Consider the following 27,104-nt stretch of genomic DNA (forward strand, 5'->3'; position numbering starts at 1 on the left):
ATCATTGATCCTATGACCTACACAAGTGTCTTCTTTCAGTGAACAGTCAGAGCACAGGAAATCATCACTGTTGAGCATGGAGGGCAATCTGATAATGAAATGTGCTGTGTAGGGGAAGCTGTGACCAGGAGTAGCAGCTGGGAACCATGTGGGAAAGACAAGAATGAAAAGAAATTGGGTTTTAGAATTCTAAATTTTCTCTAATACTCTTCTATAATCTCCCATTTCATTTATTTCTTAGCTCATTACCATCCTTACATGAATTTCATGAATAATTTTTCTGTAACTCCATTCCCCATTTCATGGAATACCTTTCAACTTACCCTAGTAGGAGTCTCTCTTACCTTGAAATAACCCACTTTTGGGGCTGGCGCCATGGTGCAACGTGTTAACGCCCTGGCCTGAAGTGCAAGCATCCTATATGGGTGCCGGTTCAAGTCCCGGCTGCTCCACTTCCGATCCAGCTCTCTGCTATGGCCTGGGAAAGCAGTAGAAGATGGCCCAAGTCCTTGGGACCCTGCACCCTCCTGGGAGACCCAGAAGAAGCTCCTGGCTTTGGATCGGCAGAGCTCCAGCCATTGCGGCCAACTGGGGAGTGAACCATCAGATGGAAGACCTCTCTCTCTCTCTCCCTCTCCCTCTCCTCTGTGTATCTCTGACTTTCAAATAGAAAAATAAATCTTAAAAAAACACTTTCTAGTCCTTATCAAATTTAAATAACAAGAAAGAGAAAAGAAAGAGACATCATAAGTAGTTTAAAAAAAACACACAAAAATGAAGAAGCATTTACCTGCTTAATATGTCACTTGGATCCTGAAAGGAAGAGGACAAACACTGTCACAGAAATAAGGTGCTCAGGAGCCATCGCCACCCCTGGGTGTGCTCAGGAGCCATCGCCACCCCTGGGCACACTCAGGAGCCATCGCTATCCCCGGGTGTGCTCAGGAGCCATCGCTATCCCTGGGCGCGCTCAGGAGCCATCACCATCCCTGGGCACACTCAGGAGCCATCACCATCCCTGGGCACACTCAGGAGCCATCGCCATCCCTGGGCACACTCAGGAGCCATCACCATCCCTGGGCACACTCAGGAGCCATCACCATCCCTGGGCACACTCAGGAGCCATCACCATCCCTGGGCACACTCAGGAGCCATCGTCATCCCTGGGCACACTCAGGAGCCATCACCATCCCTGGGCACACTCAGGAGCCATCGCTATCCCCGGGTGTGCTCAGGAGCCATCGCTATCCCCGGGTGTGCTCAGGAGCCATCACCATCCCTGGGCACACTCAGGAGCCATCACCATCCCTGGGCACACTCAGGAGCCATCACCACCCCTGGGCACACTCAGGAGCCATCGCCATCCCTGGGCACACTCAGGAGCCATCACCACCCCTGGGCACACTCAGGAGCCATCGCCACCTCTGGGCATACTCAGGAGCCATCACCATCCCTGGGCACACTCAGGAGCCATCACCATCCCTGGGCACACTCAGGAGCCATCACCACCCCTGGGTGTGCTCAGGAGCCATCGCCATCCCTGGGCACACTCAGGAGCCATCACCATCCCTGGGCACACTCAGGAGCCATCGCCATCCCTGGGCACACTCAGGAGCCATCGCCACCTCTGGGCATACTCAGGAGCCATCACCATCCCTGGGCACACTCAGGAGCCATCACCATCCCTGGGCACACTCAGGAGCCATCGCCACCCCTGGGCACACTCAGGAGCCATCACCATCCCTGGGCGTGCTCAGGAGCCATCGCCACCCCTGGGCACACTCAGGAGCCATCGCCACCCCTGGGCACATTCAGGAGCCATCACCATCCCTGGGCACACTCAGGAGCCATCGCCATCCCTGGGCACACTCAGGAGCCATCGCCATCCCTGGGCACACTCAGGAGCCATCACCATCCCTGGGCACACTCAGGAGCCATCGCCACCCCTGGGCACACTCAGGAGCCATCACCATCCCTGGGCACACTCAGGAGCCATCGTCATCCCTGGGCACACTCAGGAGCCATCACCATCCCTGGGCACACTCAGGAGCCATCACCATCCCTGGGCACACTCAGGAGCCATCGCTATCCCCGGGTGTACTCAGGAGCCATCGCCATCCCTGGGCACACTCAGGAGCCATCGCCACCCCTGGGCACACTCAGGAGCCATCACCATCCCTGGGCGTGCTCAGCATGAAGGGGTGATCAACAGCATTGAAGAGTGCATTATTCTGATGGGCCTGAACCTGCTCTGCTCTCCCCTGTGGTACCAGCTTGCAGGGACACATGCTTCTCCCTCTTTTCCTCCTTTGAGTTCTAGACTCTCCAGGAAACCTTTCCTGATCCACACACAGACAATAATCCACTAAGAACCTCTGTCTATCAAGACTGAAATCTCATCTGCCTTGGAAGGTCTCTGTTGACCCCATCTTAGCTATCTCAACTTCCTTTTAACTTGTCCCTCATTTAAACTCCCTCACCAGAAAGGTAGTTCTCTTCACTTTACTTACATGTCCCTTTCCTATATTCCCTTCAGCTTCCTGTCCTTAGCTTCCTAAGCAACTACATTCACCTGCCCACATGCACCAAGTTTATTATCACATTCATTTACCTAATTCTAACCAATCTACTTCCCTCCCCCACCAAGTAGAATGTTCAGCTCTTCCTTTCTGATAATCCAAATCTATATATTTTCTTCAGGGCCAACAGCAAGAGCTTATTCTTATGTGAAGACTTCCTTGACTAAATTCTAGCTTTTCCCAGAATTCCTGTGGCCTCCAGTCAGGTCACAAGATTTAGCACTCAATTATTTGTGTATGTCTTGCTACTACACTATATGGTCTGCATATTACAGTCCCCTGCCGATGGCAATGCAAGGCTTTAAACCTATTGGTGGACTGAAGAACTTATTAAAGCACTCAACAAATGAGAATAAAACATTGGCTGTCTTGACTCCTGGTCCAAATCTCTTGCTAAGGAAGAGGGAACACTGCGGCTTGGAGCAAAAGGATTCAGATAGAGTTTGGCTGGTCCCTCACCTGCAAAAGTTCAAGTGCTGGCTGCCGAGCCTTCTTCTCTAAGTCTGTGATCAAAGCCCCGAGCCGGACCACCTCCTCGGAGCCCTTGGTGACGTGGCTATTCCTCCCTTCCGTGAGCTCCTGCTCCAGCCCCACCAGCCACTCCAAAAGGTACTGCTCCCTTTCTCTCAAGAATTGATGGCCCTGTTCAAACACGGATGCGATGTCTTGCTTGTGGTTCTGGAATTTTGTCTACAGTAAATGCAGGAAAAGAAAAAGATGATTTGTTCTGAAAGGCTAGGAAACACCAGACATTTGTGACATACTCTGGGGATAAGTTCTGAATAAGAAGTCCATCCATTCACTGGCCATCAGGGAAATACAAATCAAAATCACAATGAGGTTTCACCTCACCTTAGAATGGCTTACATACAGAAATCAACTAACAACCCATGCTGTCGAGGATGTGGGGAAAAAGGAAAACTAATCCACTGTTGGTGGGAATGCAAACTGGTAAAGCCACTATGGAAGTCAGTCTGGAGATTCCTCAGAAACCTGAATATAGCCCAACCACATGACCCAGCCATCCCACTCCTTGGAATTCACCCAAAGGAAATTAAATTGGCAAATAAAAGAGCTGTCTGCACCTAATGTTTATTGCAGCTCAATTCACAATAGCTAAGACATGGAATCAACCTAAATGCCCATCAACGGAAGACTGGATAAAAAATTATGGGATATGTTCTCTATAGAATACTATACAGCAGTAAAAAAAAAGAAAGAAAGAAATCTGGTCATTTGCAACAAAATGGAGCAATCTGGAAAACATCATGCTGAGTGAAATAAACCAGTCTCAAAGGGACAAATAGCATATGTTCTCCCTGATCAGTGACAACTAACTGAACACCTAAAAGGAAACTTGTAGAAGTGAAACAGACACTATGAGAAACAATGACTTGGTCAGCCCTTGTCCTGACTGTCGAGGGACAATTTACTTTTTTATTCCTTTTAGTATTTTTTTATTCTACTTAATACCATTGGTTGAACTCTTTAATTAATACACAATTATTCTTAGGTGTTTAAATTTAATTGAAAAGTGATCCCTGTTATAAATAAGAGTGGGAATAAGAGAGGGAGGAGATGTACAGTTTGGCACATGCTCACTTGGACTTACCCCTAATGGTAGAGCTAGAAACATGCTAGGGGATTCCAAATCAATCCCATCAAGGTGGCATGTACCAATGCCATCTTACTAGTCAAAGTGATCAGTTTAAGTTCATAACTGATCATAATAATAGGATTAAGTGTCAAAGGGATCACATAAACAAGACTTAGTGTCTGCTAATAATAACTGATATAATTAAAAAGGAGAGAATGATCCAACATGGGAAGCGGGATACACAGCAGACTCACAGAACAGCAGATGCCATACAGAGCATTCTGACCTCAGAATCAGCCTTAAGGAATTCAGATTTGGCAAAAAAGCCCATGAGAGTTTCTCAGGCATGGAAAGCCAAGACACTGTGGCCAAAAAAAAAAAAAAAAAAAAAAAACCAACAACAACAAAAATGAAAGATCTCTGTGAGTGAGATCCCAGCGGAAAGAACGGGCCATCAAAGAAGGAGGTACCTTTCTCTGAAAGGAGGAGAGAACTTCCACTTTGACTATGGCCTTGTCTAAATAAGGTTGGAGTTTGTGAACTCAAGAGGCTTCCATAGCCTTGGCAGCTCATGACAAGAGCCTCGGGTGATCACTGACGTCATAAATAAAAGTATCAATTGTTAAATCAACAACAGGAGTCACTGTGCACTTACTCTCCATGTAGGACCTGTGTCTTTAATGTGTTGTACTATGAGAATTAATGGTAAAACTAGTCTTCAAACAGTTCTTTATATTTTGTGTGTCTGTGTGGGAGCAAACTGTTGAAGTCTTTACTTAGTATATACTAAGTTGATCTTCTGTATATAAAGATAATTGAAAATGAATCTTGATGAAGAATGGGATGGGAGAGGGAATAGGAGGTGGGCTGGTTTTGGATTTGGAGGGCGGGTACAGAGGGGAAGAACCACTATAATCCAAAAGCTGTACTTAAGAAATTTATATTTATTAAATAAAAGTTTAAAAAAAATAAGTCCATTCATTTCCTTCCCCCTCAACCTAGACACACACACACACACACCCCTACCCCATTCACATGTACACAGGGCATTCACTCAAGCCTTTTCTTACCAGCAGGGCCTGAATTTCATCCTCTCCTGTGGACTGAAAATTCTGAATTCTATCTCTGTCTCCCTTCAGAACCTTCAGGTGATTTAGAATTTTACCCTATGGAAGCAAACATGAAGAATCTCAGTATCAAGATGAAAATGGCCTCAATTAAGAAAGGGCACACAAAGTGATTCCATAATGAAATCAGATGGTGTTTGACCTTCCAGTGTGTAGTAAGAGTCACAGTTTCCATTCTAGTGAACGACGAAGAAACAAAATGAGAACTATGTTGGCTTATGGCAGCTGTCTAGAAGTGAGATAAAATAATCTACTATCATTATACAACCACTAAGAATTACATTATAGTTTTTAAGATGATACCTCAAAAAATTTGTGGAAAATAGAAACAAGTTTAGAGGCCAGCGCTGTGGCATAGCAGGTTAAGCTGCCGCCTGCAGTGCCGGCATCCCATATGGGTGCCAGTTCGAGTCTCAGCTGCTCCACTTCCAATCCAGCTCTCTGGGAAAAGCAGTGGAAGATGGCCCAAGTCCTTGGGCCCCTACACCCACCTGGGAGACCCGGAAGAAGCTCCTGGCTCCTGGCTTCGGATCGCTACAGCTGTGGCTCTTGCGGCCAATTGGTGAGTGAACCAGCGGATGGAAGATCTCTCTATCTCTCCTTCTCTCTCTGTGTAACTCTGACTTTCAAATAAATAAACAGATCTTTTAAAAACAAACAAGTTTATTTTAATGCAAAAATTCTTTGAAATCCATATATAGGATTTTTAAAAAAGATTTATTTATTTATTTGAAAGAGTTACAGAGAGAGAGAGAGAGAGAGAGAGAGAGGTCTTCCATCCACTGGTTCACTCCCCAAATGGCCACAACAGCTGGAGCTGGGCCAATCCGAAGCCAGGAGCCAGGAGCTTCTTCCAGGTCTCCCATACAGGTGCAGGGGCCCAAGCACTTGGGCCATCTTTCTACTGCTTTCCCAGGCCATAGCAGAGAACTGGATCAGAAGTGGAGCAGCCAGGACTAGAATCAGCGTCCATATGGGATGCCAGCACTGCAGGTGGCGGCTTAATCCACTATACCACAGTGCCAGCCCCTCCATGATCTTTTGGAATTATCCTTGTAAAAACTGAGAGATACCAGTAATACTAGTATTCTCTGTTGCTGATTTACATTTGATCTGAATGCCTTAGAAACTAAAGCATCAAGGCAATGGGACTACCATAAGCTGATATGGAAACAAATCAGTTTTATTATCAAATTCAGAGTGGCACTTTACCAAGAACCTCCCATACTACACCTGATCTTAGCCAAAAGGCAGAGAAACAATCCCATACTAAAGAATTTGGATCAGCCGGCGCCGCGGCTCACTAGGCTAATCCTCCGCCTAGCGGCGCCGGCACACCGGGTTCTAGTCCCGGTCGGGGCGCCGGATTCTGTCCCCGTTGCCCCTCTTCCAGGCCAGCTCTCTGCTGTGGCCAGGGAGTGCAGTGGAGGATGGCCCAGGTGCTTGGGCCCTGCACCCCATGGGAGACCAGGAAAAGCACCTGGCTCCTGGCTCCTGCCATCGGATCAGCGCGGTGCGCCGGCCGCAGCGCGCCAGCCGCGGCGGCCATTGGAGGGTGAACCAACGGCAAAGGAAGACCTTTCTCTCTGTCTCTCTCTCTCACTGTCCACTCTGCCTGTCCAAAAAAAAAAAAAAAAAAAAAATTTGGACCATCACCTCAGCCTTCTTGTTCATTTTTTTAAAAAATATTTATCTATTTATTGAAAGTCATAGTTACACAGAGAGAGAAGGAAAGGCAGAGAGAAAGAGAGATCTTCCATCATTGATTCACTCCCCAGTTGGCTGCAATGGCCGGAACTGTGCCGATCTGAAGCCAGAAGCCTGGAGCTTCTTCTGGGTCTTCCCACGCGGGTGCAGGGGCCCAAGGACTTGGGCCATCTTCCACTGCTTTCCCAGGCCATAGCAGAAAGCTGGATTGGAAGTGGAGCAGCCAGGACTTGAACTGGCACTCATATGGGATGCCGGCACTGTAGGCGGCAGCTTTACCCGTTACGCCACAGCGCTGTCCCCTGTAATGTTTATTATTAAAGAATAAAAACAGAACAAGTGTGGGTATGGATGCAGACAGGGAACCCAGATGCACAGCTGGTAGGAATATAAACTGATAGTCATTATAAAAGCAGAATAAATTTTCCTCAAAAAATTAAAAACATAACTACCGTATGATCCAGAAATCCCACTTCTGGGTATTTGTTTTATTATTATTATTATTATTATTATTATTATTTCTGGGTATTTATCCAGAGTGAAATCAGTATCTCAAAGAATGTCTGCACTTCCATGTTCAATGCAGTGTTATTCACAATAGCAAACATGTGATAACAATCTAAAGGTCCAGCAATGGATGAATGGATAAAGAAACGTGGTATATACATACAATGGAGTATTACCCATCCTTTAAAAAGAAGGGAATCCTGCCATTTGCGGCCATGTGGATGGACCTAGAAGACACATGCTTAGTGAAGTATTGTATCTTAGTATCATATTGTATGATCTAACTTGTATGTGGGTCTAAAATAGTCCATGTAAGCAGAGAGTAGAATGGTTGTTGCCTGGGGCTCCTGGGGAGAGGGCCTAGGGCGATGACAGAGTGAACAAAGTTTCAGTTATGCAAGGGAGATTCTGGAGATCTCCTGTGCAGCATACAGCTAACAATTCTGTATCATATACTCAAGATTTGTAAAAAGGGTGGCTCTTTAGTGTTGTTACCATACACACACACAAAGACATCATAATAAAGGGAGTGAGAAGAAACTCTGGAAAATGAAGGGTATGTGTATGGCTTTGATGGTGGTGATGGTTTCACAGGTATATACTAACCCCAAACTCAATGATTTGTATACATTAAATACATACAACTTTTTATATGTCAATTATACCTCAAAAAGTGGCTTTAAAAGTTGGACCTTATCCTGAAGGTTGAGAACTTTTTTGGCTACCAGGACAGAGCTGAGGTCCCACGGGGTTCTCACCCGATAAGGCTGTGCAGCCTTCTCCAAGAGAACGGCGGCGTGGTGCCGGTGCTCCCGGGACTCCCGACACATCACACACAGGATCTGCTGGTCGTCCTTGCAGTAGTAGTGCAGCTTCTCCAGGTGTCGCCCACACAGCTTCGCTGCCTTCTGCTCAGGCGGTCTTTCCTCTCTGGGTTGTCTCTCCTCATCTACCTTCATCCTCCAGATGTTCTCCACCAAGCTGGCCATCTGCCACACATGGCGCATGTTCTCCTTCTTAAAAGCTGCCTTGCAAAGAGAACAGTTTAACGGCTGCCTAGAAGATTCACAGACCTTAATGATGCAGTGGTAGCAAAAGACATGACCACAGTCAATGGTCACTGGGTCTCTCAAGAAGTCAAGGCAGATGGAGCACAGCACCTCGTCCTCCAGGTTTCTCAGCGGGGAGGCAGCAGCCATGCCCACTGCACTCAGGTCCACACACAGAGCCCTTTCAAACGAGGAATCACTTTCTGAGAAGACATGAAGAGAAATAGGAAGTTGCGAGTTTAATAAACTTCAATGTGGACCTGTGAGAAAAGAGCTTTCATGTTCAGACTGTTCCTAACTTTTCCTCAAAATCCAAGTTCTTTCCAGGGCACTAATCAGAACAGGTTCCAGCCTGCAGGATGAAATGGTGTCCCTATCAAGCAGCTGGTTCTGCTAGAAGCATTTCCAAGTGAAATCATAGCTCAGAGTGAGTTCATAGATGTAATGAAGCGGCAGTATGCCAGGTTATGAGAAAGTAAATTCACAACATAGCCCAAAGGATATATCTCTAAGCTCCTAATCCACTCAATACAAAATATGTGTTGTAGTAGAAAATAAGAATTACAGAATTTATGGCTGTATCCTAAACTTCATCTGAGAATACAAGAATTAGATATCAGAAACCACTAGGATCAGTCACAGGTATATTATTCACACACTGAGAAATCTTATCATCAAAGTTTAAATTATTTTTAAACATGTTTGAAACATTTCAGTAAGCAATGTACCCACATCTTAGTCTATTATGTACACACACATATATGCTGAAATATAGTTTTAAAAATAAATAGTATTTAAACATGTTTGAAACATTTCAGTAAGCAATGTACCCACATCTCAGTCTATTATGCACACACACATATATGCTGAAATATAATTTTAAAAATAAATAGTATTGGCCGGCGCCGTGGCTCAATAGGCTAATCCTCTGCCTTGCGGCGCCGGCACACGGGTTCTAGTCCCGGTCAGGGCGCCGGATTCTGTCCCAGTTGCCCCTCTTCCAGGCCAGCTCTCTGCTATGGCCCGGGAGTGCAGTGGAGGATGGCCCAAGTGCTTGGGCCCTGCACCCCAAGGGAGACTAGGAGAAGCACCTGGCTCCTGCCTTTGGATCAGTGTGGTGCGCTGGCCGCAGCGCGCCGGCCGCGGCGGCCATTGGAGGGTGAACACATCCATGTATATTATCACCTTCATCCTTGCCATTCCTCAGGAATGGGTACCAACAACCACCTCACCATCCAACCCCTCCATTACCTTGGTGGGATTATAGACTATTCTCCTTCTCTACCACCCTTACATCTGGCCAGCAAATTGAATAATACAGTATTTGAGAGAAAATGTCACTGCATGGCCTCAAAAGCATAAAGGAGATGAAATAGAAGAGATTCAGGGAACTTGAAGATAATGTAATAAAATTATCCAGTCCAAATCACAGAGAAAAACGAAAACAAAAACAGAAACATGAACTTGGTGGCCTATGGCACAATCTCAATAGGTCTAACATCCATATCATTAGAATAATAGGGAAGGAGAAACAAACTGGTGAACAAAAACTATTTAAAGAGTGGGTGAGGGGCCTGTGCTGTTGCTTAGTGGGTTAAGTCTTCCCCCATGCGGTGCTGGCATCCCATATGGACACTGGTTTGAGTCCCAGATGCTCCACTTCTGATCCAGCTCTCTGCTATGGCCTGGGAAAGGGGAAGAAGATGGCCCAAGTCCTTGGGCCCCTGTATGCACTTGGGAGACCCAGAAGAAGCTCCTGCTCCTGGCTTCAGCTTGACTCAGTTCGGCCATTGCAGCCATTTGGGGAGTAAACCAGTGGATGGAAGACCTTTGTCTCTGTCTCTCCCTCTCTCTATCTGTAACTCTACCTCTCAAATAAATAAATAAATCTTTTTTTAAAAATGGGTGAAAACTTCTCAAATAGAGCAAAAGACATTTCTGTCAAGAATCTAAATACCAAAGAAAATAACTTCAAGGAAAACCATATCAGATACATCAAAATCAAGTTGCTACAAACTAAGGGAAAGAAAAACTCTTGAAAGCAGAAAGAAGAAAATGGCATTTAAAAAAAAGATTTATTTGAGAGGCAAAGTTACAAACAGAGAGAGGGAGAGACAGAGGGAGAAGTCTTCCATCCTACGGTTTAATCTCTAAATGGCCACAATGGCCGGAGCTGAGCCAATCCGAACCAGGAGCCAGGAGCTTCTTCTGGGTCTCCCAAGTAGGTGTAGGGGTCCAAGCACTTGGGCCACCTTCCACTACTTTCCCAGGCTATAAGCAGAGAGCTATATTGGAAGAAGAGTAGCTGGGACTCAAACCAGTGCCCATATGGGATACCAGTGCTGGCTCCAAGAAAACAGCATATTACATCAAGGAGAGAACAAATCAAAATGTTGGTAGTGGGGCTGGCGCTGTGGTGTAGCGGACAAGGCTGCTGCCTACAGTGCCAGCATCCTATATGGGTGCTGGTTCAAGTCCCGGCTGCTCTACTTCTGATCCAGTTCTCTGCTATGGCCTGGGAGAGCGGTAGAAGACAGTCCAAGTCCTTGGGCCCCTGTACCCACATGGGAGACCCGGAAGAAGCTCCTGGATCCTGGCTTCAGATTGGCACAGCTCTGGCCGTTGTGGCCAATTGGGGAGTGAACCAGCAGATGGAAAACCTCTCTTTCTCCTGCCTCTACTTCTCTCTCTGTGTAACTCTTTCAAATAAATAAATAAATCTCTTACAAAAATGTTGGTAGATATTCCAGCTAGAAGCCACAGAGGTCAAAAGACAGTGAAAAAAAAAGACAGTGGAAAAATATCTATAGAGTGGTGGGAAAACACACACACACACACTTGTCAATCCAGAATTCCACACCACAAAAATATCCATGAGGAATGAAAGCAATAATTTTCAGGTGAAGTAAAACTAAGAGAACGTATCACCAGAGAACCTGTTGTAAAAGAATTGTTAATGAAAATTAGTAGTGGTAAGAAATGATACCAAAGGGAATTCCAGAACTTTAGGAAAGAAGGAAGGACATACATGATAAATATTTGCATAAATAAAATAATCTACTTAATATCTCACAAATTCTGTTACATAGTTTTTTTTTATTTTTAAAAGATTTATTTATTTTATTATTTGAAAGGCAGAGTTACAGAGAGGCAGAGGCAGAGAGAAGGAGAGAGAGAGAAAGAGAGAGGAGAGAGAGAGAGAGGTCTTCTATCTGCTGATTCACTTCCCAAATGGCTGCAGCAGCTGCAGCTGTGCCTATCTGAAGTGAGGAGCCAGGAGCTCCTTCCAGGTCTCCCATGCAGGTGCAGGGTCCCAAGCACTTGGGCTACCTTCCACTTTCCAAGGCCATAGCTGGATTGGAAGTGGAGCAGCCAGAGTTCGATCCAGCACCCATATGGGATGCCGGCACTGTAGGTGGAAGCTTTACCCGCTACACCACAGCACAAGCCCCAGGAGTTTTGGAAGCAAAAATTATAATATTGTTGGGAAGGATTATAATATATAAATATAATACATAAAACAGTGTAGGAAAGGGGACCTGTGTGGTTGTAAGCCTTTTATATATTACTTGAAGTCATAAACTTTTAACTCTAGACTACGAACAGTAGGGATATTGTAACAGAGACCACCCATTAAAAAACAGAGATATAGTCAAATGCTAATAAGCAAATTAACTTGGAATAATAAAAGATATTCAAACAACAAAAATATACAATTTCATGGAAACCAAAACCAAAATGCATTTCTTTGAAAAGAACAATAAAGTTTATAAAGCCTTCACTAGTATAACAAATAAAAAAATATGGACATAAGTAACAATAAGAATGAAAAAAGAAACTTTTATAAAGGTCCTATGGGTAATAAAAAGACAATAATGGAATATTAAGAACACTTTACTCATATTCAATGAATTAAATGAAACAGACTAATTTCTTTAAATATACAAACAGCAAATATTATTTAAGAAGAAATCACATAAATAGCTCTTTATTCATTAAAGGAATTGAAAGTAACATTAAAACTTGCACTAAGAGGCTGGCGCCGTGGCTCACTTGGCTAATCTTCCACCAGCGGTGCTGGCACCCTGGGTTCTAGTCCCGGTTGGGGCGCCGGATTCTGTCCCGGTTGCTCCTCTTCCAGTGCAGCTCTCGGCTGTGGCCAGGGAGTGCAGTGGAGAATGGCCCAAGTGCTTGGGCCCTGTACCTGCATGGGAGACCAGGAGGAAGCACCTGGCTCCTGGCTTCAGATCGGCACAGCGTACCAGCCGTAGCGGCCATTTTGGGGGTGAACCAATGGAAGGAAGACCTTTTTCTCTGTTTCTCTTTCACTGTCTAACTCTGCCAGTAAAAAAAACAAAAACAAAAACAAAAACAAAAACAAAACAAACAAACAAAAAAACACAAGCACAAAGAAAGCCACAGGCCCATGACTTTGCTAGTGAATTCTACTAAGTGAATTCTACTAAGCATTTTTTTTTTTAATTTATTTGACAGGTAGAGTGATAGACGGTGAGAGAGAGAGAGACAGAGAGAAAGGTCTTCCTTCCGTTGGTTCACCCTCACTTATAGCTTTCTTTCCTACCTACTGGCTCCTTCAGCTCTACTTCCCTGAGGGCTAGCAGAACTGGGCCCTGGACTTTGGGACTTTGGAGCCCCTCTCCTCTAGGAAATTGAGAATGTTACTACCTTCATGTGATATCTCCTCAGTGTGAGCACAAAGGAGAATATCACCCATAGCAAAATTTTTGTCTCCTATCTAAAACATCATCCAGTCCGTTGATCTTAAAAGATATCAGGGGAGCTCCAGTGATGCAAGACGGCAACAACCATGGACTTGAACAATTTATAAGAACCAAATATATAGCCCCAAAACAAAATGTGGACCCAAATACCCAGGAGCACCTTCCTTTGTATCATCTGCAGCAAAAATCAAAATGGAGTCCATAGCTCCAACAGAGTGGTGGACCCAAGAGCCATACCAGTGCCAGCAAAATGGCAGAATTCATACAGCATCGAAGTCATCCTGCAAGAGCCATGGTGCTCGATGTTGTCTGCAGAAATATCAAACTCTCCCAGTCACTCGAAGAACAGTGTTACAGCAACCAACCAAAAAAAGAAAACCAGAGGTCCTTCCCCTCTGTCTCCACTCGACCCAAACAGTCTTTATAAACTTTCCGCAGTGGTAAACTCTCTAGATACATCTTGTAGGCCTCAAAGTACTGGAAAGGAAGCTCTATTCAAAGACAACCCAGGCTGGCGCCGCGGCTCAATAGGCTAATCCTCCGCCTGCAGCACTGGCACACCAGGTTCTAGTCCCGGTCAGGGTGCCGGATTCTGTCCCGGTTGCTCCTCTTCCAGTCCAGCTCTCTGCTGTGGCCCGGGAGGGCAGTGGAGGATGGCCCAAGTCCTTGGACCCTGCATCCGCATGGGAGACCAGGAGAGGCACCTGGCTCCTGGCTTCGGATTAGCGCGGTGCGCTGGCCTCTGTGGCTATGGGGGTGGGGGTGGGTGAACCAATGGAAAAAGGAAGACCTTTCTCTCTGTCTCTCTCTCTCTCACTGTCCACTCTGCCTGTCAAAACAAAACAAAACAAAACAAAGACAACCCAGCCCAGTACTGTACTAACCCCTTGTCCATTTGAAACACATAAGTTGTGCTATAAAAAATAATCCTGCCAAGTACAACCACCATCCACACAGGTGAACTTCTGGGATCAAGAAAGCATATTTAGACTGATTCCCATCATAACTGGTGGACACAGCCAACCCTGCTGTGAAAAGACATCACACAGCCACCATGCTGTGAGATCTCTGTCCTTTGGGTATTTGTTGAGGAGGCAGCGGACCAGCAAGACGCTCAGGGGTCACTGAAGACTCAGGGTATGGAGGACAAGTAGAGGAAGTAGAAGGATTACAGGGGGTCATTGTGGTCCTGAAGATAGGCTTTATAGAGGTCTGGATTGTCCTGTAGTCCAAAGAAAGCTGGGATTGAGGGACTTCAATTGCTTCCCTGCTTTACAACAGAAAAGATACAGTTGAAGAATGGTATTATAATTAATAGTACCCTCTGGAGGCCAACTTTCTCCACCCTCCAGCTTGTAACCAGGCCAGGCAGTGATGCAGAAAAAGATCAGGTACTTTTTCTTAAAGAGGTCAAAGGACTCCCATTATCTGAGGATGTGCCCCAAGGGAGTGCCTGCTGTACTGAGTTTGAGACATCTGATGCTTTCTCTTTGCTTGAGATGTGTCTCTGATGCTCTCGCTTGAGTTTCAGATGCCTCTGTGATGCTCTCTCCTGAGTTTGAGATGTCTGATGCTCTGAGCTCGGGCTGTCTTTCCGACAGTCTCTACTGAGCTTAGATGTCTCTCTGATGGCCTCTTGCTGCTGTGGTGTAACCTGGGATTTATATTTGCCAGAACAGCACAAACTGGAAGTGACCAGTTCCCTTTACTGGCAGTATGCTAGAACTAGGCCTCAGTCTGTGCAAATACATATGGTTGCTTTGTCCTCTTACATGAAAAGAAACAGTAGTCCTACACCTCCTAACCTTGAGCCACATCTTATAGGCCTGAATTTGCAGTGAGCCTCCACAACAAGAGTCTTAACAAGGGGTTTTGAGCTACTTTGGAAGGAGAGCACTAGAGAATATACTGCAGGACCTGTTTCTACAAGTCCAGGTCACAATGGGATCTACACTTAAAGAATTGACTAGACCGGGGGTTGGTGCTGTGGCTGCTCCACTTCCGATTCAGCTCTCTGCTATGGCCTGGGGAGGAAGCAGTAGAAGATGGTCCAAGTCCTTGGGCCCCTGCATCCATGTGGGAGACCTGGAAGAAGCTCCTGGCTCCTGGCTTTGGATCAGTGCAACTCCGGCTGTTACAGCCAATTGGGGGAGTGAACCAATGGATGAAAAACCTCTCTCTCTCTCTCTCTTTCTCTCTCTCTCTTTCTCTCTCTCTCTGCCTCTCCTTCTCTCTCTGTGTAACTCTTTTTTTACTTTTTATTTTATTTTATTTATTATTTTTTTTGACAGGCAGAGTGGACAGTGAGAGAGAGAGAGAGACAGAGAGAAAGGTCTTCCCTTACCATTGGTTCACCCTCCAATGGCCACTGCGGTCAGCACGCTGCAGCCGGTGCACCGGGCTGATCCGAAGCCAGGAGCCAGGTGCTTCTCCTGGTCTCCCATGCGGGTGCAGGGCCCAAGGACTTGGGCCATCCTCCACTGCCCTCCCGGGCCACAGCAGAGAGCTGGCCTGGAAGAAGGGCAACTGGGACAGAATCTGGTGCCCCGACCGGGACTAGAACCCAGTGTGCTGGCTCCGCAGGTGGAGGATTAGCCTATTGAGCCGTGGTGCTGGCCAATCTTTAAATAAATTAATTAAAACAAAAAAAGAATTGACTAGATGGAAAAGGCCACCTGAGTTAGCAAAGGGGTACCTAAATCCTGACCCCAAATCAACTAGATATTCAAGGAGATACTGACTAGTGGAACCAAGAATTTGAGTTTCTAAGAAATGAGGAGGTGGCGGGACAGAGTGCATCCACAGTCCACAGTGTAGTGAGGCAGAGTAAGAGTTGGAGATCTTGTCAGAGCCTGGGGTAAAGTAAGGAGTCACTGGGACATTGAGCCCATAGCCTTGCTCTAGACCATGCCCAGTCTCATTGACAGATTGAGCTCCACAGAAAGAACAGACTGTGGGAGTCAGGAGTCCAATCAAGCAGGCTTTGAAAAGCACCAGACTATTGCCCTGGCCTGAATTTCCCAATTACTCCAAGACCTTCTTCCACTGTCGTGTGACAGTTGATCCCTTCGAAAAGAAACTGAGTCAGAATAGGACCAACATTCCCAAAGCCAACTGGTAGAAGGGGATTGATCTAGTGTTTCTCAGCAAGCCTGATTCCTGAGTCTTAAGACTGGCCACCATGCTAACCGCTTTTAACTGGCTGCCAGAGACCCAACATCCTTGAGAGTGAGGAGTGTGAGGCTCTCCAAAACACAGAGGCAGAAGCAGTCCACTTGCTCACCCATCTGAGGAAGCGACCCAGTGCTGAACTGAATCAAGTCCTAGTCACAGCACCACGCTGTTGTAAGATGACAAGGGCGATCTTGGCTCTTGTCTCACATAGAATAATTTCCACGTGGAGAGGGACAGTAAACAAAGTGAAGTTTATTGAGAGCACAAAGCCTCCTGCTGCATCAGTCAGGAGGGGGACTCTAAAAAAGGTGTTGCCAGGGATGCTCTTTTATATGCAAAGTGGTTCTCCCTGATTCTGAGAAGTGAGTACAGATTTTACCCTTTGCATGTGGCAGAATAACAACCTATTAGAAGGAAGGGACAGCAACCAATCAATAGGCAAGAATAACAATCAATCAGGGAACTGAAAGTGTTTGCTGGTGAGATATGCTACATGAACCAATCAGGGAACTGACATTGGAGTTTTGCACAAAAGCCTGCAGGGTGCCCAATCAAGCCCCATCAGCAGACTCAACATCTAAAGACTATATTGTATATGTTTCTCAGGTCTCCTGTTTCCCCTACCCTCTGGGCTCTTGGAGAGTTTCATCATGGTTTTGTTTTTTGTTTTTTGTTTTTTGCCATGTTTTTCTTTCCTTTCCAGGGACCCCTGGAGTCCCTATCAAGAAGACCTAAATAAATGATGAAATATGCTATATTCATGAATTGGAAGACTCAATATTCTTAAGATATCAATTCTCCTCAAACTGATCTATTGAAATGCCTATGAAAATTTCAGAAAATTTTCTTGTTAAAACTTCTAAAGCGGATTCTAAAACTTTAGTAGAACAAAAGAGAAACAGCCAAAACAATTCTGAAAAAGAAAAAGTTGAAGTCCTCACAGTACCTGATTTCCAGATTTACTGTGATGCTATAATATTCAAGAAAGTGTGATTTGGGGGAAAGAATTATATATATATGTGTGTGTGTGTGTGTGTGTGTGTGTGTGTGTGTGTATATATCAATGGACATAACAAGGTAAAGAAATAGGTCCCCCCCATGCATATGATGTGACTTCAAAAAATTCATTAAAATTTTTTTATGAAAAAACTATTCATGGATTTCAAAAAAAATTTGCAACAAATATAAATTTATCAGGGGCCAGCAGTGTGGTGCAGTAGATTAACCCTCCACTTGCTATGCTGGCATCTCATATGGGCACTGGTTCTAGTCCAGGCTGTTCCTCTTCTGATCAAGCTCTCTGCTATGGCCTGGGGAAGCAGTAGAATATAGCCCAAGCACTGGGGCCCCTGTACCCACATGGGAGATCTGGAAGAAACTCCTGGCTCCTGGCTTTGGATTGGCTCAGCTCTGGCAGTTGTGGCCAGTGGATAGAAGATCTTTCTCTCTGTCTCTCCCTCTCTGTCTGTAACACTAGCTCTCAAATAAATAAATAAAATCTTTTTTTAAAAAAAGTATAAACTTATCTTTTAATTCCATTTCCACAAACTTTTAAAAGTATACTTGTATAATAAATGTTATACAAATATATAATAAATATTATACATGTATAATAAATGTTAACACATTATGATATGCCCAACATCATTCATCATGAGGGAAATATAAGATAGAACCACAATGATATATCAATATACCTATTTAAATGGATAAAATGAACAGCAGCAGCAACAACAACAAAACCTTACAATCAAGAGCTGGTGATGATATGGAGCAAATGGAACTCTCATACACTGCAAGTAAGAATACAAAATGATACAGTACAGGCACCCTTAAAAACAGTCTGGCGAATCTTGTTAAGTTAAGCATACACTTCCCGATTGTGCCAGCAATCCCTGTGCTACGTGTTTATGGTGTGAAATTATTAAATATTTCACACAAATATTTCTAACAAACATATTCCTTTTGCTGAGGAATTAACAATCAGTGGTACACTGATAAAAGAGAACAATACTTAGTCATAAAAAACAATGAATTACTGATACACTCAACAACGTGAGGGAATCTCAGATGCATTATGCTAAGCTAAATTCAAAAATGTAGATACTGGCCGGCGCCACGGCTCTATAGGCTAATCCTCCACCTTGTGGCACCGGCACACCGGGTTCTAGTCCCGGTCGGGGCACCAGATTCTGTCCTGGTTGCTCCTCTTCCAGTCCAGCTCTCTGCTGTGGCCCGGGAGTGCAGTGGAGGATGGCCCAAGTCCTTGGGCCCTGCACCTGGCTCCTGGCTGCAGATCAGCGGGGTGCGCTGATCACAACGCGCTGGCCGTAGCAGCCACTGGTGGGGGGGTGAACCAGTGGAAAAAGGAAGACCTTTCTCTCTGTCTCTCTCACTGTCCACTCTGCCTGTGGAAAAAAAATGTAGATACCAACTCTATGATAGTCTTGCAAAGACAAAGCAATAGGGAAGGAAAACTGAACAACTATTGTTCCAAGCTGGGGTGGAGATGACAAAGGAGCACATGGGAATTTTGGGGGTGATGGGTTTGTTTGTATATTTATTGCAGTACTACACTAACAGGGTGCATTTTACTATGTGTGAATCACATATTAATAGAAAATGGGAGCGCGAAGCAAAAGAAGTTAAAGCATCACACAGTGTTACACAGCACCAGCTATGAAACGCTACCATATTTTAAAAGATCTATTTATATGGCTCAGTGGTAATTCTAAGCAATGGGAATATACTCCTATTTTTTCCTTCCCTAGTCCCAAAACTGCTCTGAACAATCTTGGTAAAGTACTACAGCCCCCAAATTCCTTATCTGTAAGGAGATTTTAAAAAGGCTTTTCACTTCGTGATGGGTAATATTTTTTATATATTGTCATTCTCTAAACATCCCTGATAGACAGGCATCATCTCCATTAATTACAAGAAGAAAAAAAGTATGAGAATTCAAACAACAGCTAAGGGTAGTAGCCATGATCTAAGCTCAGGTCTGTTCCTCTCCATAACTACATCTCAGTCCTGGGATAACCACTAAAGAACATAAGCCTGAGTTTAGGGCACCCAGGGAAGATGGCCTCCACATTTTGCTCCCTTGCTATCATGTCCTTAACTCTCTTGTTGCCATGCTCGAATGTAGTCCTTTGTTTTCTTTCATTGTCAGGTGCATTTTTCCTTTAATTGTATATATAGCACTGTGAGTGACTAAACTTTAAAAGCTTGGTTGGAAGGTCAGCTAACACTTTTGTTTCTGTCACCTGGAGCGAGACGCAGCTAGCTTGCACTGAATTCATCAGGCGACTTAGAAGGACACTTAGGACCTTCACATCAAACCATGAAAGGACAAGTAGGTATCATTGTCGGGCTGTATTTAGGACAGCAATTGGCCTACATCCAGCTCTGATTCTCCACACTTCTCCCAACCCCACTATCACCTCCACTGAAGAGGGGTAACAATAATAATACCAATAATGCCCCAAATTCCAGCGGACTGTAGAAAGGATTAAATGGGATCATGTAATAAATGAAACTCACTCTGTAAAACAGAATGTCCTAAAGAATGCTGGTTGCTATTTCCACAGCAACTGACCAGGGCTCCTGTTTTGTTTTTAGCCAGCCTCTGAGCCCTCTGGCCCTCTTGTTCCTCCCTGCCCTGTCTCTGCACCTGGCGCCCCACCTTCGCCCGGGCCCGCGATCATTTGGGCCACCTGCCTGCTCCATGGATCCCTTACCGGCCTGGATGAGACCTGAGCCCCTCAGCCCTGCCATGACACTGCCCCCAAACACTCACCAGCACCCCGGCCACGCAGGCCCACCTTCTGGCCCCTCCGGTAATCCCCCCGCCCAGGCAGCCCGGGGCTGCAGCCGTTGCTCTGGGACCCGCGGGTCCGCCCTCCAGCAGCTGCTCGCGCCCAGGTCACCTCGAGAGAGAGGGAAGGCCCGGTGGTGCCAGGCGGATGAGGGGACTACGAATGTTTTCACAGTAATTCTGTTTGTACCGTGCTGTGCTGTGCAGCAGTTCTGTCAAGTAGGTCTCAAAGACGCTAGTAGTCCCATTTTACAGGTCTCTTGAGGGCAGAGCGATCCTCAAGGCCAAGGCCAACTGGCCAAGATGGCGGGCATCAACCGCGCAGTCGCGGGGGCCGCAGAGAGGCGCCCTCTGGTTGCCTGGCAATGCGGGCTCGCGTTCCTAAGGTGAGGATTTCTCCCTCTGTGCTGGTGGAGTTAGGTGCTTCTGCCGTTCTCATCACGGGTTGGCATTTATACTTTTTAAAATCCCCAGTTCACCCCTATACCACTTCTGTAGAGATCCTGGAAGCGCTGGAGTCAACCGATTGCCGAGACTGCCCAAAGTGAATTAACATCCAAGATGGGAGGCTGTGGCGGGAGATGCGCGCTGGGCCGCTGGAAGACTAGGAACTGTGACCCAGCTTGTCATGTAACAAACTGAGAGGTGGTGGAAGTGACACATCCGGAGAGCCGGCTCACTGAACCGGGACAAGAAGCCTGATTGTGTGTTAGAACTGGTTCTCTCAGCTATATCCATTAGCATTCTAGAATTCTTGCCGCATAGTTTCCCTAGAGGACCATATGAGACCTTAGCAACCCTTCTTGGAATGCCAGGCTGAAATGACACCCTAACGGACAAGAGGGACTGCGTTTTAGAGCACCAAAAACTCCATCTTGAGAAAGAACCCCCAAACACACCATGAGACTATGGTCTGAAGCTAACTGTGGTCTAAAACTAAGACAATAACAGTACACTACTTACTGTTTGGCAAAACATAGAAATCGCCTAACATGATCGTTCAAGTTTAAGGCATGTAGGTTGCACCTGGATTAATGTTAAGATTATAATTTGGGCTGACATTGTCGTGTAATAGGCTAAGCTTCCACCTGTGGTGTTGGCATCCCTAATGAGCACCGGTATTCAGGCTGCTCCTCTTCTGATCCAGCTCCCTGCTGTAGCCTGGGAAAGCAGTAGAGGATGGCCCAAGTCCTTGGGCCCCTGCACCTGCGTGGGAGACCCTGCAGAAGCTCCTGACTCCTGGCTTCAGATCAGCCCAGCTCAGACCGTTGTGGCCATTTGGGGAGTGAACCAGCAGATAGAAGACCTTTCTGTCTCTCTCTCTCTGTCTGTAACTCTACCTCTCATAAATAAATAAATAAATAAATAAATAAATAAATAATATTTTTTAAAAATGGTGAAACTGGAGACATTACTACCGATCTTAAAAGAGCAATTTTACACCAAGAAGATAATCTAGAGGATATCAAGAAATTCCTTGAAACATTCAAATTACCAAATTCATTTGAAAAATCAATTCAAAAAATCTCAACAGCCCTATAACAAGTAAAGAAAATGACTAAGAAATCAGAAACTTGTCAATAAAGAGAAGTCCTAAATAGAGGTCTTTATGGGTGAACTCGATCAAACATTCAAAGAAGAATTATTGCTAATACTTCTCAGACTTTTCCAAAATGTTGAAGAGAAGATGTGTTTTTATGTTCTCTCTCTCTCTCTCTCTCTCAAATAAAAACTATATGTAACTAAACAAAACAAAATTGTGGGGCTAGTGCTGTGGCGTAGCAGGTAAAGCTGGCGCCTGCATCCCATATGGGTGCCAGTTTGATCCTGGCTGCTCCACTTCCGATCCAGCTCTCTGCTGTGGCCTGGGAAAGCAGTAGAAGATGGCCCAAGTCCTTGGGCCCCTGCACCCATGCGGAAGACCCGGAAGAAGCTCCTGGCTTCGGATTGGCGCAGCTCCGTCTGTTGCGGCCAATTGGGAAGTAAACTAGAGAATGGAAGACCTCTCTCTCTCTCTCTCTGCCTCTCCTTCTCTCTCTGTGTAACTCTGACTTTCAAATAAATAAATAAATACATCTTTAAAAAAAAAAAAAAACTGGTGATGGATGTTTAACTTAGCAGTTCCAACATGAGTTAGGGTGCTCTCATCCCACATCAGAGTGTCTGGATTGGATGCCAAGCTCTGGCTCCTGACCTCAGCTTCCTGTTAATGCAGACCCTGTGAAGTGGCAGTGAGAGGCCAAGAATGGGGTTCCTGAGGGCCAGTGCTGTGGTGTAGTGAGTAAGGATGCTGCTGGCATCCCGTATGGGTGCTGGGTTGTGTTCCACCTGCTCCACTTTCTGTCTAGCTCCCTGCTGCCATACCTAGGAGGGTAGCAGAGGGAGGCCCAAGTGCACGGGCCTTGCACTCATGTGAAAGATGTGGAGGAAGCTCCTGGCTTCATCCTGGCCCTGCCCTAGCTTTTGCTGTCATTTGGGGAGTGAATCAATGGATGGAAGATCTCTGCCCCCCTTCCCCTCCATTCTCTCTCTTTGTAAAACTCTGTCTTTCAAATAAATAAATATACTTTTAAGGGGAAAAGAAAGATTTGGGTTCCTGCCACCCACATCAGAGACCTGGATGAATTCTCCTCTCTTGCTTTTGGTGCAATCCAGCTCCAGCTGTTGCAGGCATTCAGGAGAGTGAACTGGAGGATAGGAACTTGTGTGTGCTCTGTCTATGTCTTACTCTCTCTCAAATTAAAAAAAAAAAAGTAGTCAAAATGAATCAAAGACCATTTAAGCTAAACACAGTGATAAAACAATAAAATTCTTAGAAGAAGCCTAGTGAAAATTTAATATGTTGAATTTGGCAATGATTTCTTGGATACAATTCCAAAAGCATAGACAATAAAAAAATAATAAACTGCCTTTTCCAAATTAAGAGCTTCTGTGCATCAAAGGATACTATCAAGAAAGCAAAATGGCAATGTATAGATAGGGAAAACATTTGCAAATAATATATCTGAAAAGGTATTGATATCTAGAATATGTAAGGAACTATTATGGCTCAGCAACAAAAAAATATGACTCAGGTCAAAAAGGAGCAAAGAACTTGAATAGACATTTCTCTAAAGAAAACATGCAAATGGCTGATGAGAACATGAAAAGATTTTCGCCATCATTAGTTACTAAGGCAATGCACATCAGAATCACAATGAGATACTGCTTCACAACTATTAGAATGACTATAATATGGCCGGTGCCGCAGCTCACTTGGCTAATCCTCCACCTGTGGTGCCGGCACACTGGGTTCTAGTCCCGGTCGGGGTGCCGGATTCTGTCCCGGTTGCTCCTCTTCCAGTGCAGCTCTCTGCTGTGGCCCGGGAGTGCAGTGGGGGATGGCCCAAGTGCTTGGGCCCTGCACCTGCATGGGAGACCAGGAGGAAGCACCCGGCTCCTGGCTTTGGATCAGCGCAGCACAGGGGCCATAGCGGCCATTTGGGGGGTGAACCAACGAATAAATGAGGACCTTTCTCTCTGTCTCTCTCTCTCTCTCATTAACTCTGCCTGTCAAAAAAAAAAAAAAAGAATGGTTATAATATTTTTTAAATGGAATATAAAAAGTGTTGACAAACATGTGACGTTGGATCACTGTGTATTGCTGGTGTGAATGTAAAGTGGCACAGCCACTGTGGAAAATACACTGGTAGTCCTGAAAAAGTCACACACGGGGACAGTGAAGGGGAGAGTGTTGTGGATTGAACTGTTACATGGATTACCCATATCCCATATCAGAGTGACAGTTCAAGTACTGACTCCAATCTAACTTCCTGCTAATATTATCTTGGAAGGCAGCAGATGATGGCTTAAGTACTTGGGCTCTTGCCACCCATGGAGGAGACCTGGATGGAGTTCCTGGCTTCAGTCTTGGCTGCGAAAGGCATTTGAGGAGTGTGCCAGTAAATGAAAGATATTCTCTCTCTCTCTCTCTCTCTCTCTCCATCTCACTCTACCTTTCAATACAAAAAAGTTAAACAGAACCACTGTATGATCCAACAACTCCCTTTTAGGCATATATCCAAAAGAATTGAAAGCAAGTCTTTTTTTCAACTTTTGTTTAATAAATATAAATTCCGACAGTACAACTTTTGGATTATAGCGGCTTTTCCCCCCATAACCTCCCTCCCACCCACAACCATCCCATCACCTACTCCCTCTCCTATCCCATTCTTCATCAAGATTCATTTTCAATTATCTTTATATACAGAAGATCAACTTAGTATATACTAAGTAAAGATTTCAACAGTTTGCACCCACACAGATACACAAAATATGAAGTACTGCTTGAGTAGTATTTTACCATTAATTCGAATAGTACAACATATTAAGGACAGAGGTCCTACATGGGGAGTAGGTGCACAGTGATTCCTGTTGTTGATTTAACAATTGACACTCTTCTATATGACATCATAAATCACCCGAGACTCTTGTCATTAACTGCCAAGGCTATGGAAGCCTCTTGGGCTATGGAAGCCTCTTGAGTTCACAAACTCCGATCTTTTTTTTTTTTTTTTTTTTTTTTGACAGGCAGAGTGGACAGTGAGAGAGAGAGACAGAGAGAAAGGTCTTCCTTTGCCGTTGGTTCACCCTCCAATGGCCGCCGCGGAGGCGCGCTGCAGCCAGCGCACCGCGCTGATCCGGTGGCAGGAGCCAGGAGCCAGGTGCTTTTTTCCTGGTCTCCCATGGGGTGCAGGGCCCAAGCACCTGGGCCATCCTCCACTGCACTCCCTGGCCACAGCAAAGAGCTGGCCTGGAAGAAGGGCTACCGGGACAGAATCCGGTGCCCCGACCGGGACTAGAACCCGGTGTGCCGGCGCCGCTAGGCGGAGGATTAGCCTAGTGAGCTGCGGCGCCGATCTTATTTAGACAAGGCCATAATCAAAGTGGAAGCTCTCTCTTCCCTTCAGAGAAACGTACCTCCTTCTTTGATGGCCCCTTCTTTCCGCTGGGATCTCACTCACAGAGATCTTTCATTTAGATTTTTTTTTTATTGCAACAGTGTCTTGGCTTTCCATGCCTGAGAAACTCTCATGGGCTTTTTAGCCGTATCTGAATGCTTTAAGGGCTGATTCTGAGGCCAGAATGTTGTTTAGGACATCTGCCATTCTATGAGTCTGCTGTGTATCCCGCTTCCCATGTTGGATCATTCTCTCCTTTTTAATTCTATCAGTTATTATTAGCAGACAATGGTCTTGTTTATGTGATCCCTTTGACACTTAATCCTATCATTATGATCAGTTATGAACTTAAACTGATCACTTTGACTAGTAAGATGGCATTGGTACATGCCACCTTGATGGGATTGATTTGGTAATCCTCTGGCATGTTTCTAGCTCTACCATTAGGGGTAAGTCCGAGTGAGCATGTGCCAAACTGTACATCTCCTCCCTCTCTTATTCCCACTCTTATTTATAACAGGGATCACTTTTCAATTAAATTTAAACACCTAAGAATAATTGTGTGTTAATTAAAGAGTTCAACCAATGGTATTAAGTAGAATAAAAAAATACTAAAAGGAATAAAAAAGTAAATTGCTCCTCGACAGTCAGAACAAGGGCTGACCAAGTCATTGTTTCTCATAGTGTCTGTTTCACTTCAACAGGTCTCCTTTTAGGTGCTCAGTTAGTTGTCACTGATCAGGGAGAGCATATGCTATTTGTCCCTTTGGGACTGGTTTATTTCACTCAGCATGATGTTTTCCAGATTGCTCCATTTTGTTGCAAATGACCAGATTTCTTTCTTTCTATTTTTACTGCTGTATAGTATTCTATAGAGAACATATCCCATAATTTTTTATCCAGTCTTCCGTTGATGGGCATTTAGGTTGATTCCATGTCTTAGCTATTGTGAATTGAGCTGCAATAAACATTAGGTGCAGACAGCTCTTTTATTTGCCAATTTAATTTCCTTTGGGTGAATTCCAAGGAGTGGGATGGCTGGGTCATGTGGTTGGGCTATATTCAGGTTTCTGAGGAATCTCCAGACTGACTTCCATAGTGGCTTTACCAGTTTGCATTCCCACCAACAGTGGATTAGTTTTCCTTTTTCCCCACATCCTCGACAGCATGGGTTGTTAGTTGATTTCTGTATGTAAGCCATTCTAAGGTGAGGTGAAACCTCATTGTGATTTTGATTTGTATTTCCCTGATGGCCAGTGAATGGATGGACTTCTTATTCAGAACTTATCCCCAGAGTATGTCACAAATGTCTGGTGTTTCCTAGCCTTTCAGAACAAATCATCTTTTTCTTTTCTGTATGTAAGCCATTCTAACCGGGGCGAAGTGAAACTTCACTGTGGTTTTGATTTGCATTTCCCTGATGGCTAGCGATCTTGAACATTTTTTCATGTGTATGTTGGCCATTTGGGTTTTCTCTTTTGAAAAATGTCTGTTTAGGTCCTTGGCCCATCTCTTAACTGGATTGTTTGTTTTGTTGTGGTGGAGTTTCTTGATCTCTTTGTAGATTCTGGTTATTAACCTTTTTCGGTTGCATAATTTGCAAATTTTTTCCCATTCTGTCGGTTGCCTCTTCACTTTCCTGACTGTTTCTTTTGCAGTACAGAAACTTCTCAATTTGATGTAATCCCAATTGTTAATTTTGACTTTGACTACTGTGCCTCTGGGGTCTTTTCCAATAAACCTTTGCTGTGCCTATATCTTGAAGGGTTTCTCTGATGTTCTCTAATAATTTGATTGTGTTGGGTCCTAGATTTTGATCTTTAATCCATGTTCAGTGGATTTTTGTGTAAGGTGAAAGGTAGGGG

At 45.0% G+C, this 27,104-nt stretch overlaps 1 protein-coding gene and 1 pseudogene across 8 annotated transcripts in view; one reads left to right on the top strand and one right to left on the bottom strand.

Annotated features, from left to right (window-relative positions):
* LOC100355132 (tripartite motif-containing protein 26) overlaps positions 1 to 21,016 on the bottom strand; it is a 34,502-nt gene extending 13,486 nt beyond the window's left edge. For 3 of the 8 annotated variants that reach the window (XR_007923300.2, XR_007923299.2, XM_051855808.2), the window contains exons 1-5: positions 20,490 to 21,014; positions 8,183 to 8,769; positions 5,247 to 5,342; positions 3,039 to 3,269; positions 791 to 813 (exon numbers count right to left, since the gene is read on the bottom strand). Coding sequence is in view for 6 of the 8 variants with exons in the window: in XM_051855808.2 (XP_051711768.2) it covers positions 791 to 813; positions 3,039 to 3,269; positions 5,247 to 5,342; positions 8,183 to 8,716 (884 nt within the window). In the remaining 2 variants the exon portion in view is untranslated. Of the gene's footprint in view, positions 1 to 790; positions 814 to 3,038; positions 3,270 to 5,246; positions 5,343 to 8,182; positions 8,770 to 20,489 lie in introns of all 8 variants that reach the window. The other 5 variants (XM_051855810.2, XM_051855811.2, XM_002714346.5 and 2 more) reach the window with 5 other exon arrangements.
* On the top strand, positions 13,411 to 13,735 carry LOC138849884 (ubiquitin-conjugating enzyme E2 variant 1 pseudogene; annotated as a pseudogene).
* Positions 21,017 to 27,104: the final 6,088 nt, after the last annotated feature.

This window comes from Oryctolagus cuniculus, chromosome 5, assembly GCF_964237555.1.
Source record: "Oryctolagus cuniculus chromosome 5, mOryCun1.1, whole genome shotgun sequence".
Taxonomy (NCBI): domain Eukaryota; kingdom Metazoa; phylum Chordata; class Mammalia; order Lagomorpha; family Leporidae; genus Oryctolagus; species Oryctolagus cuniculus.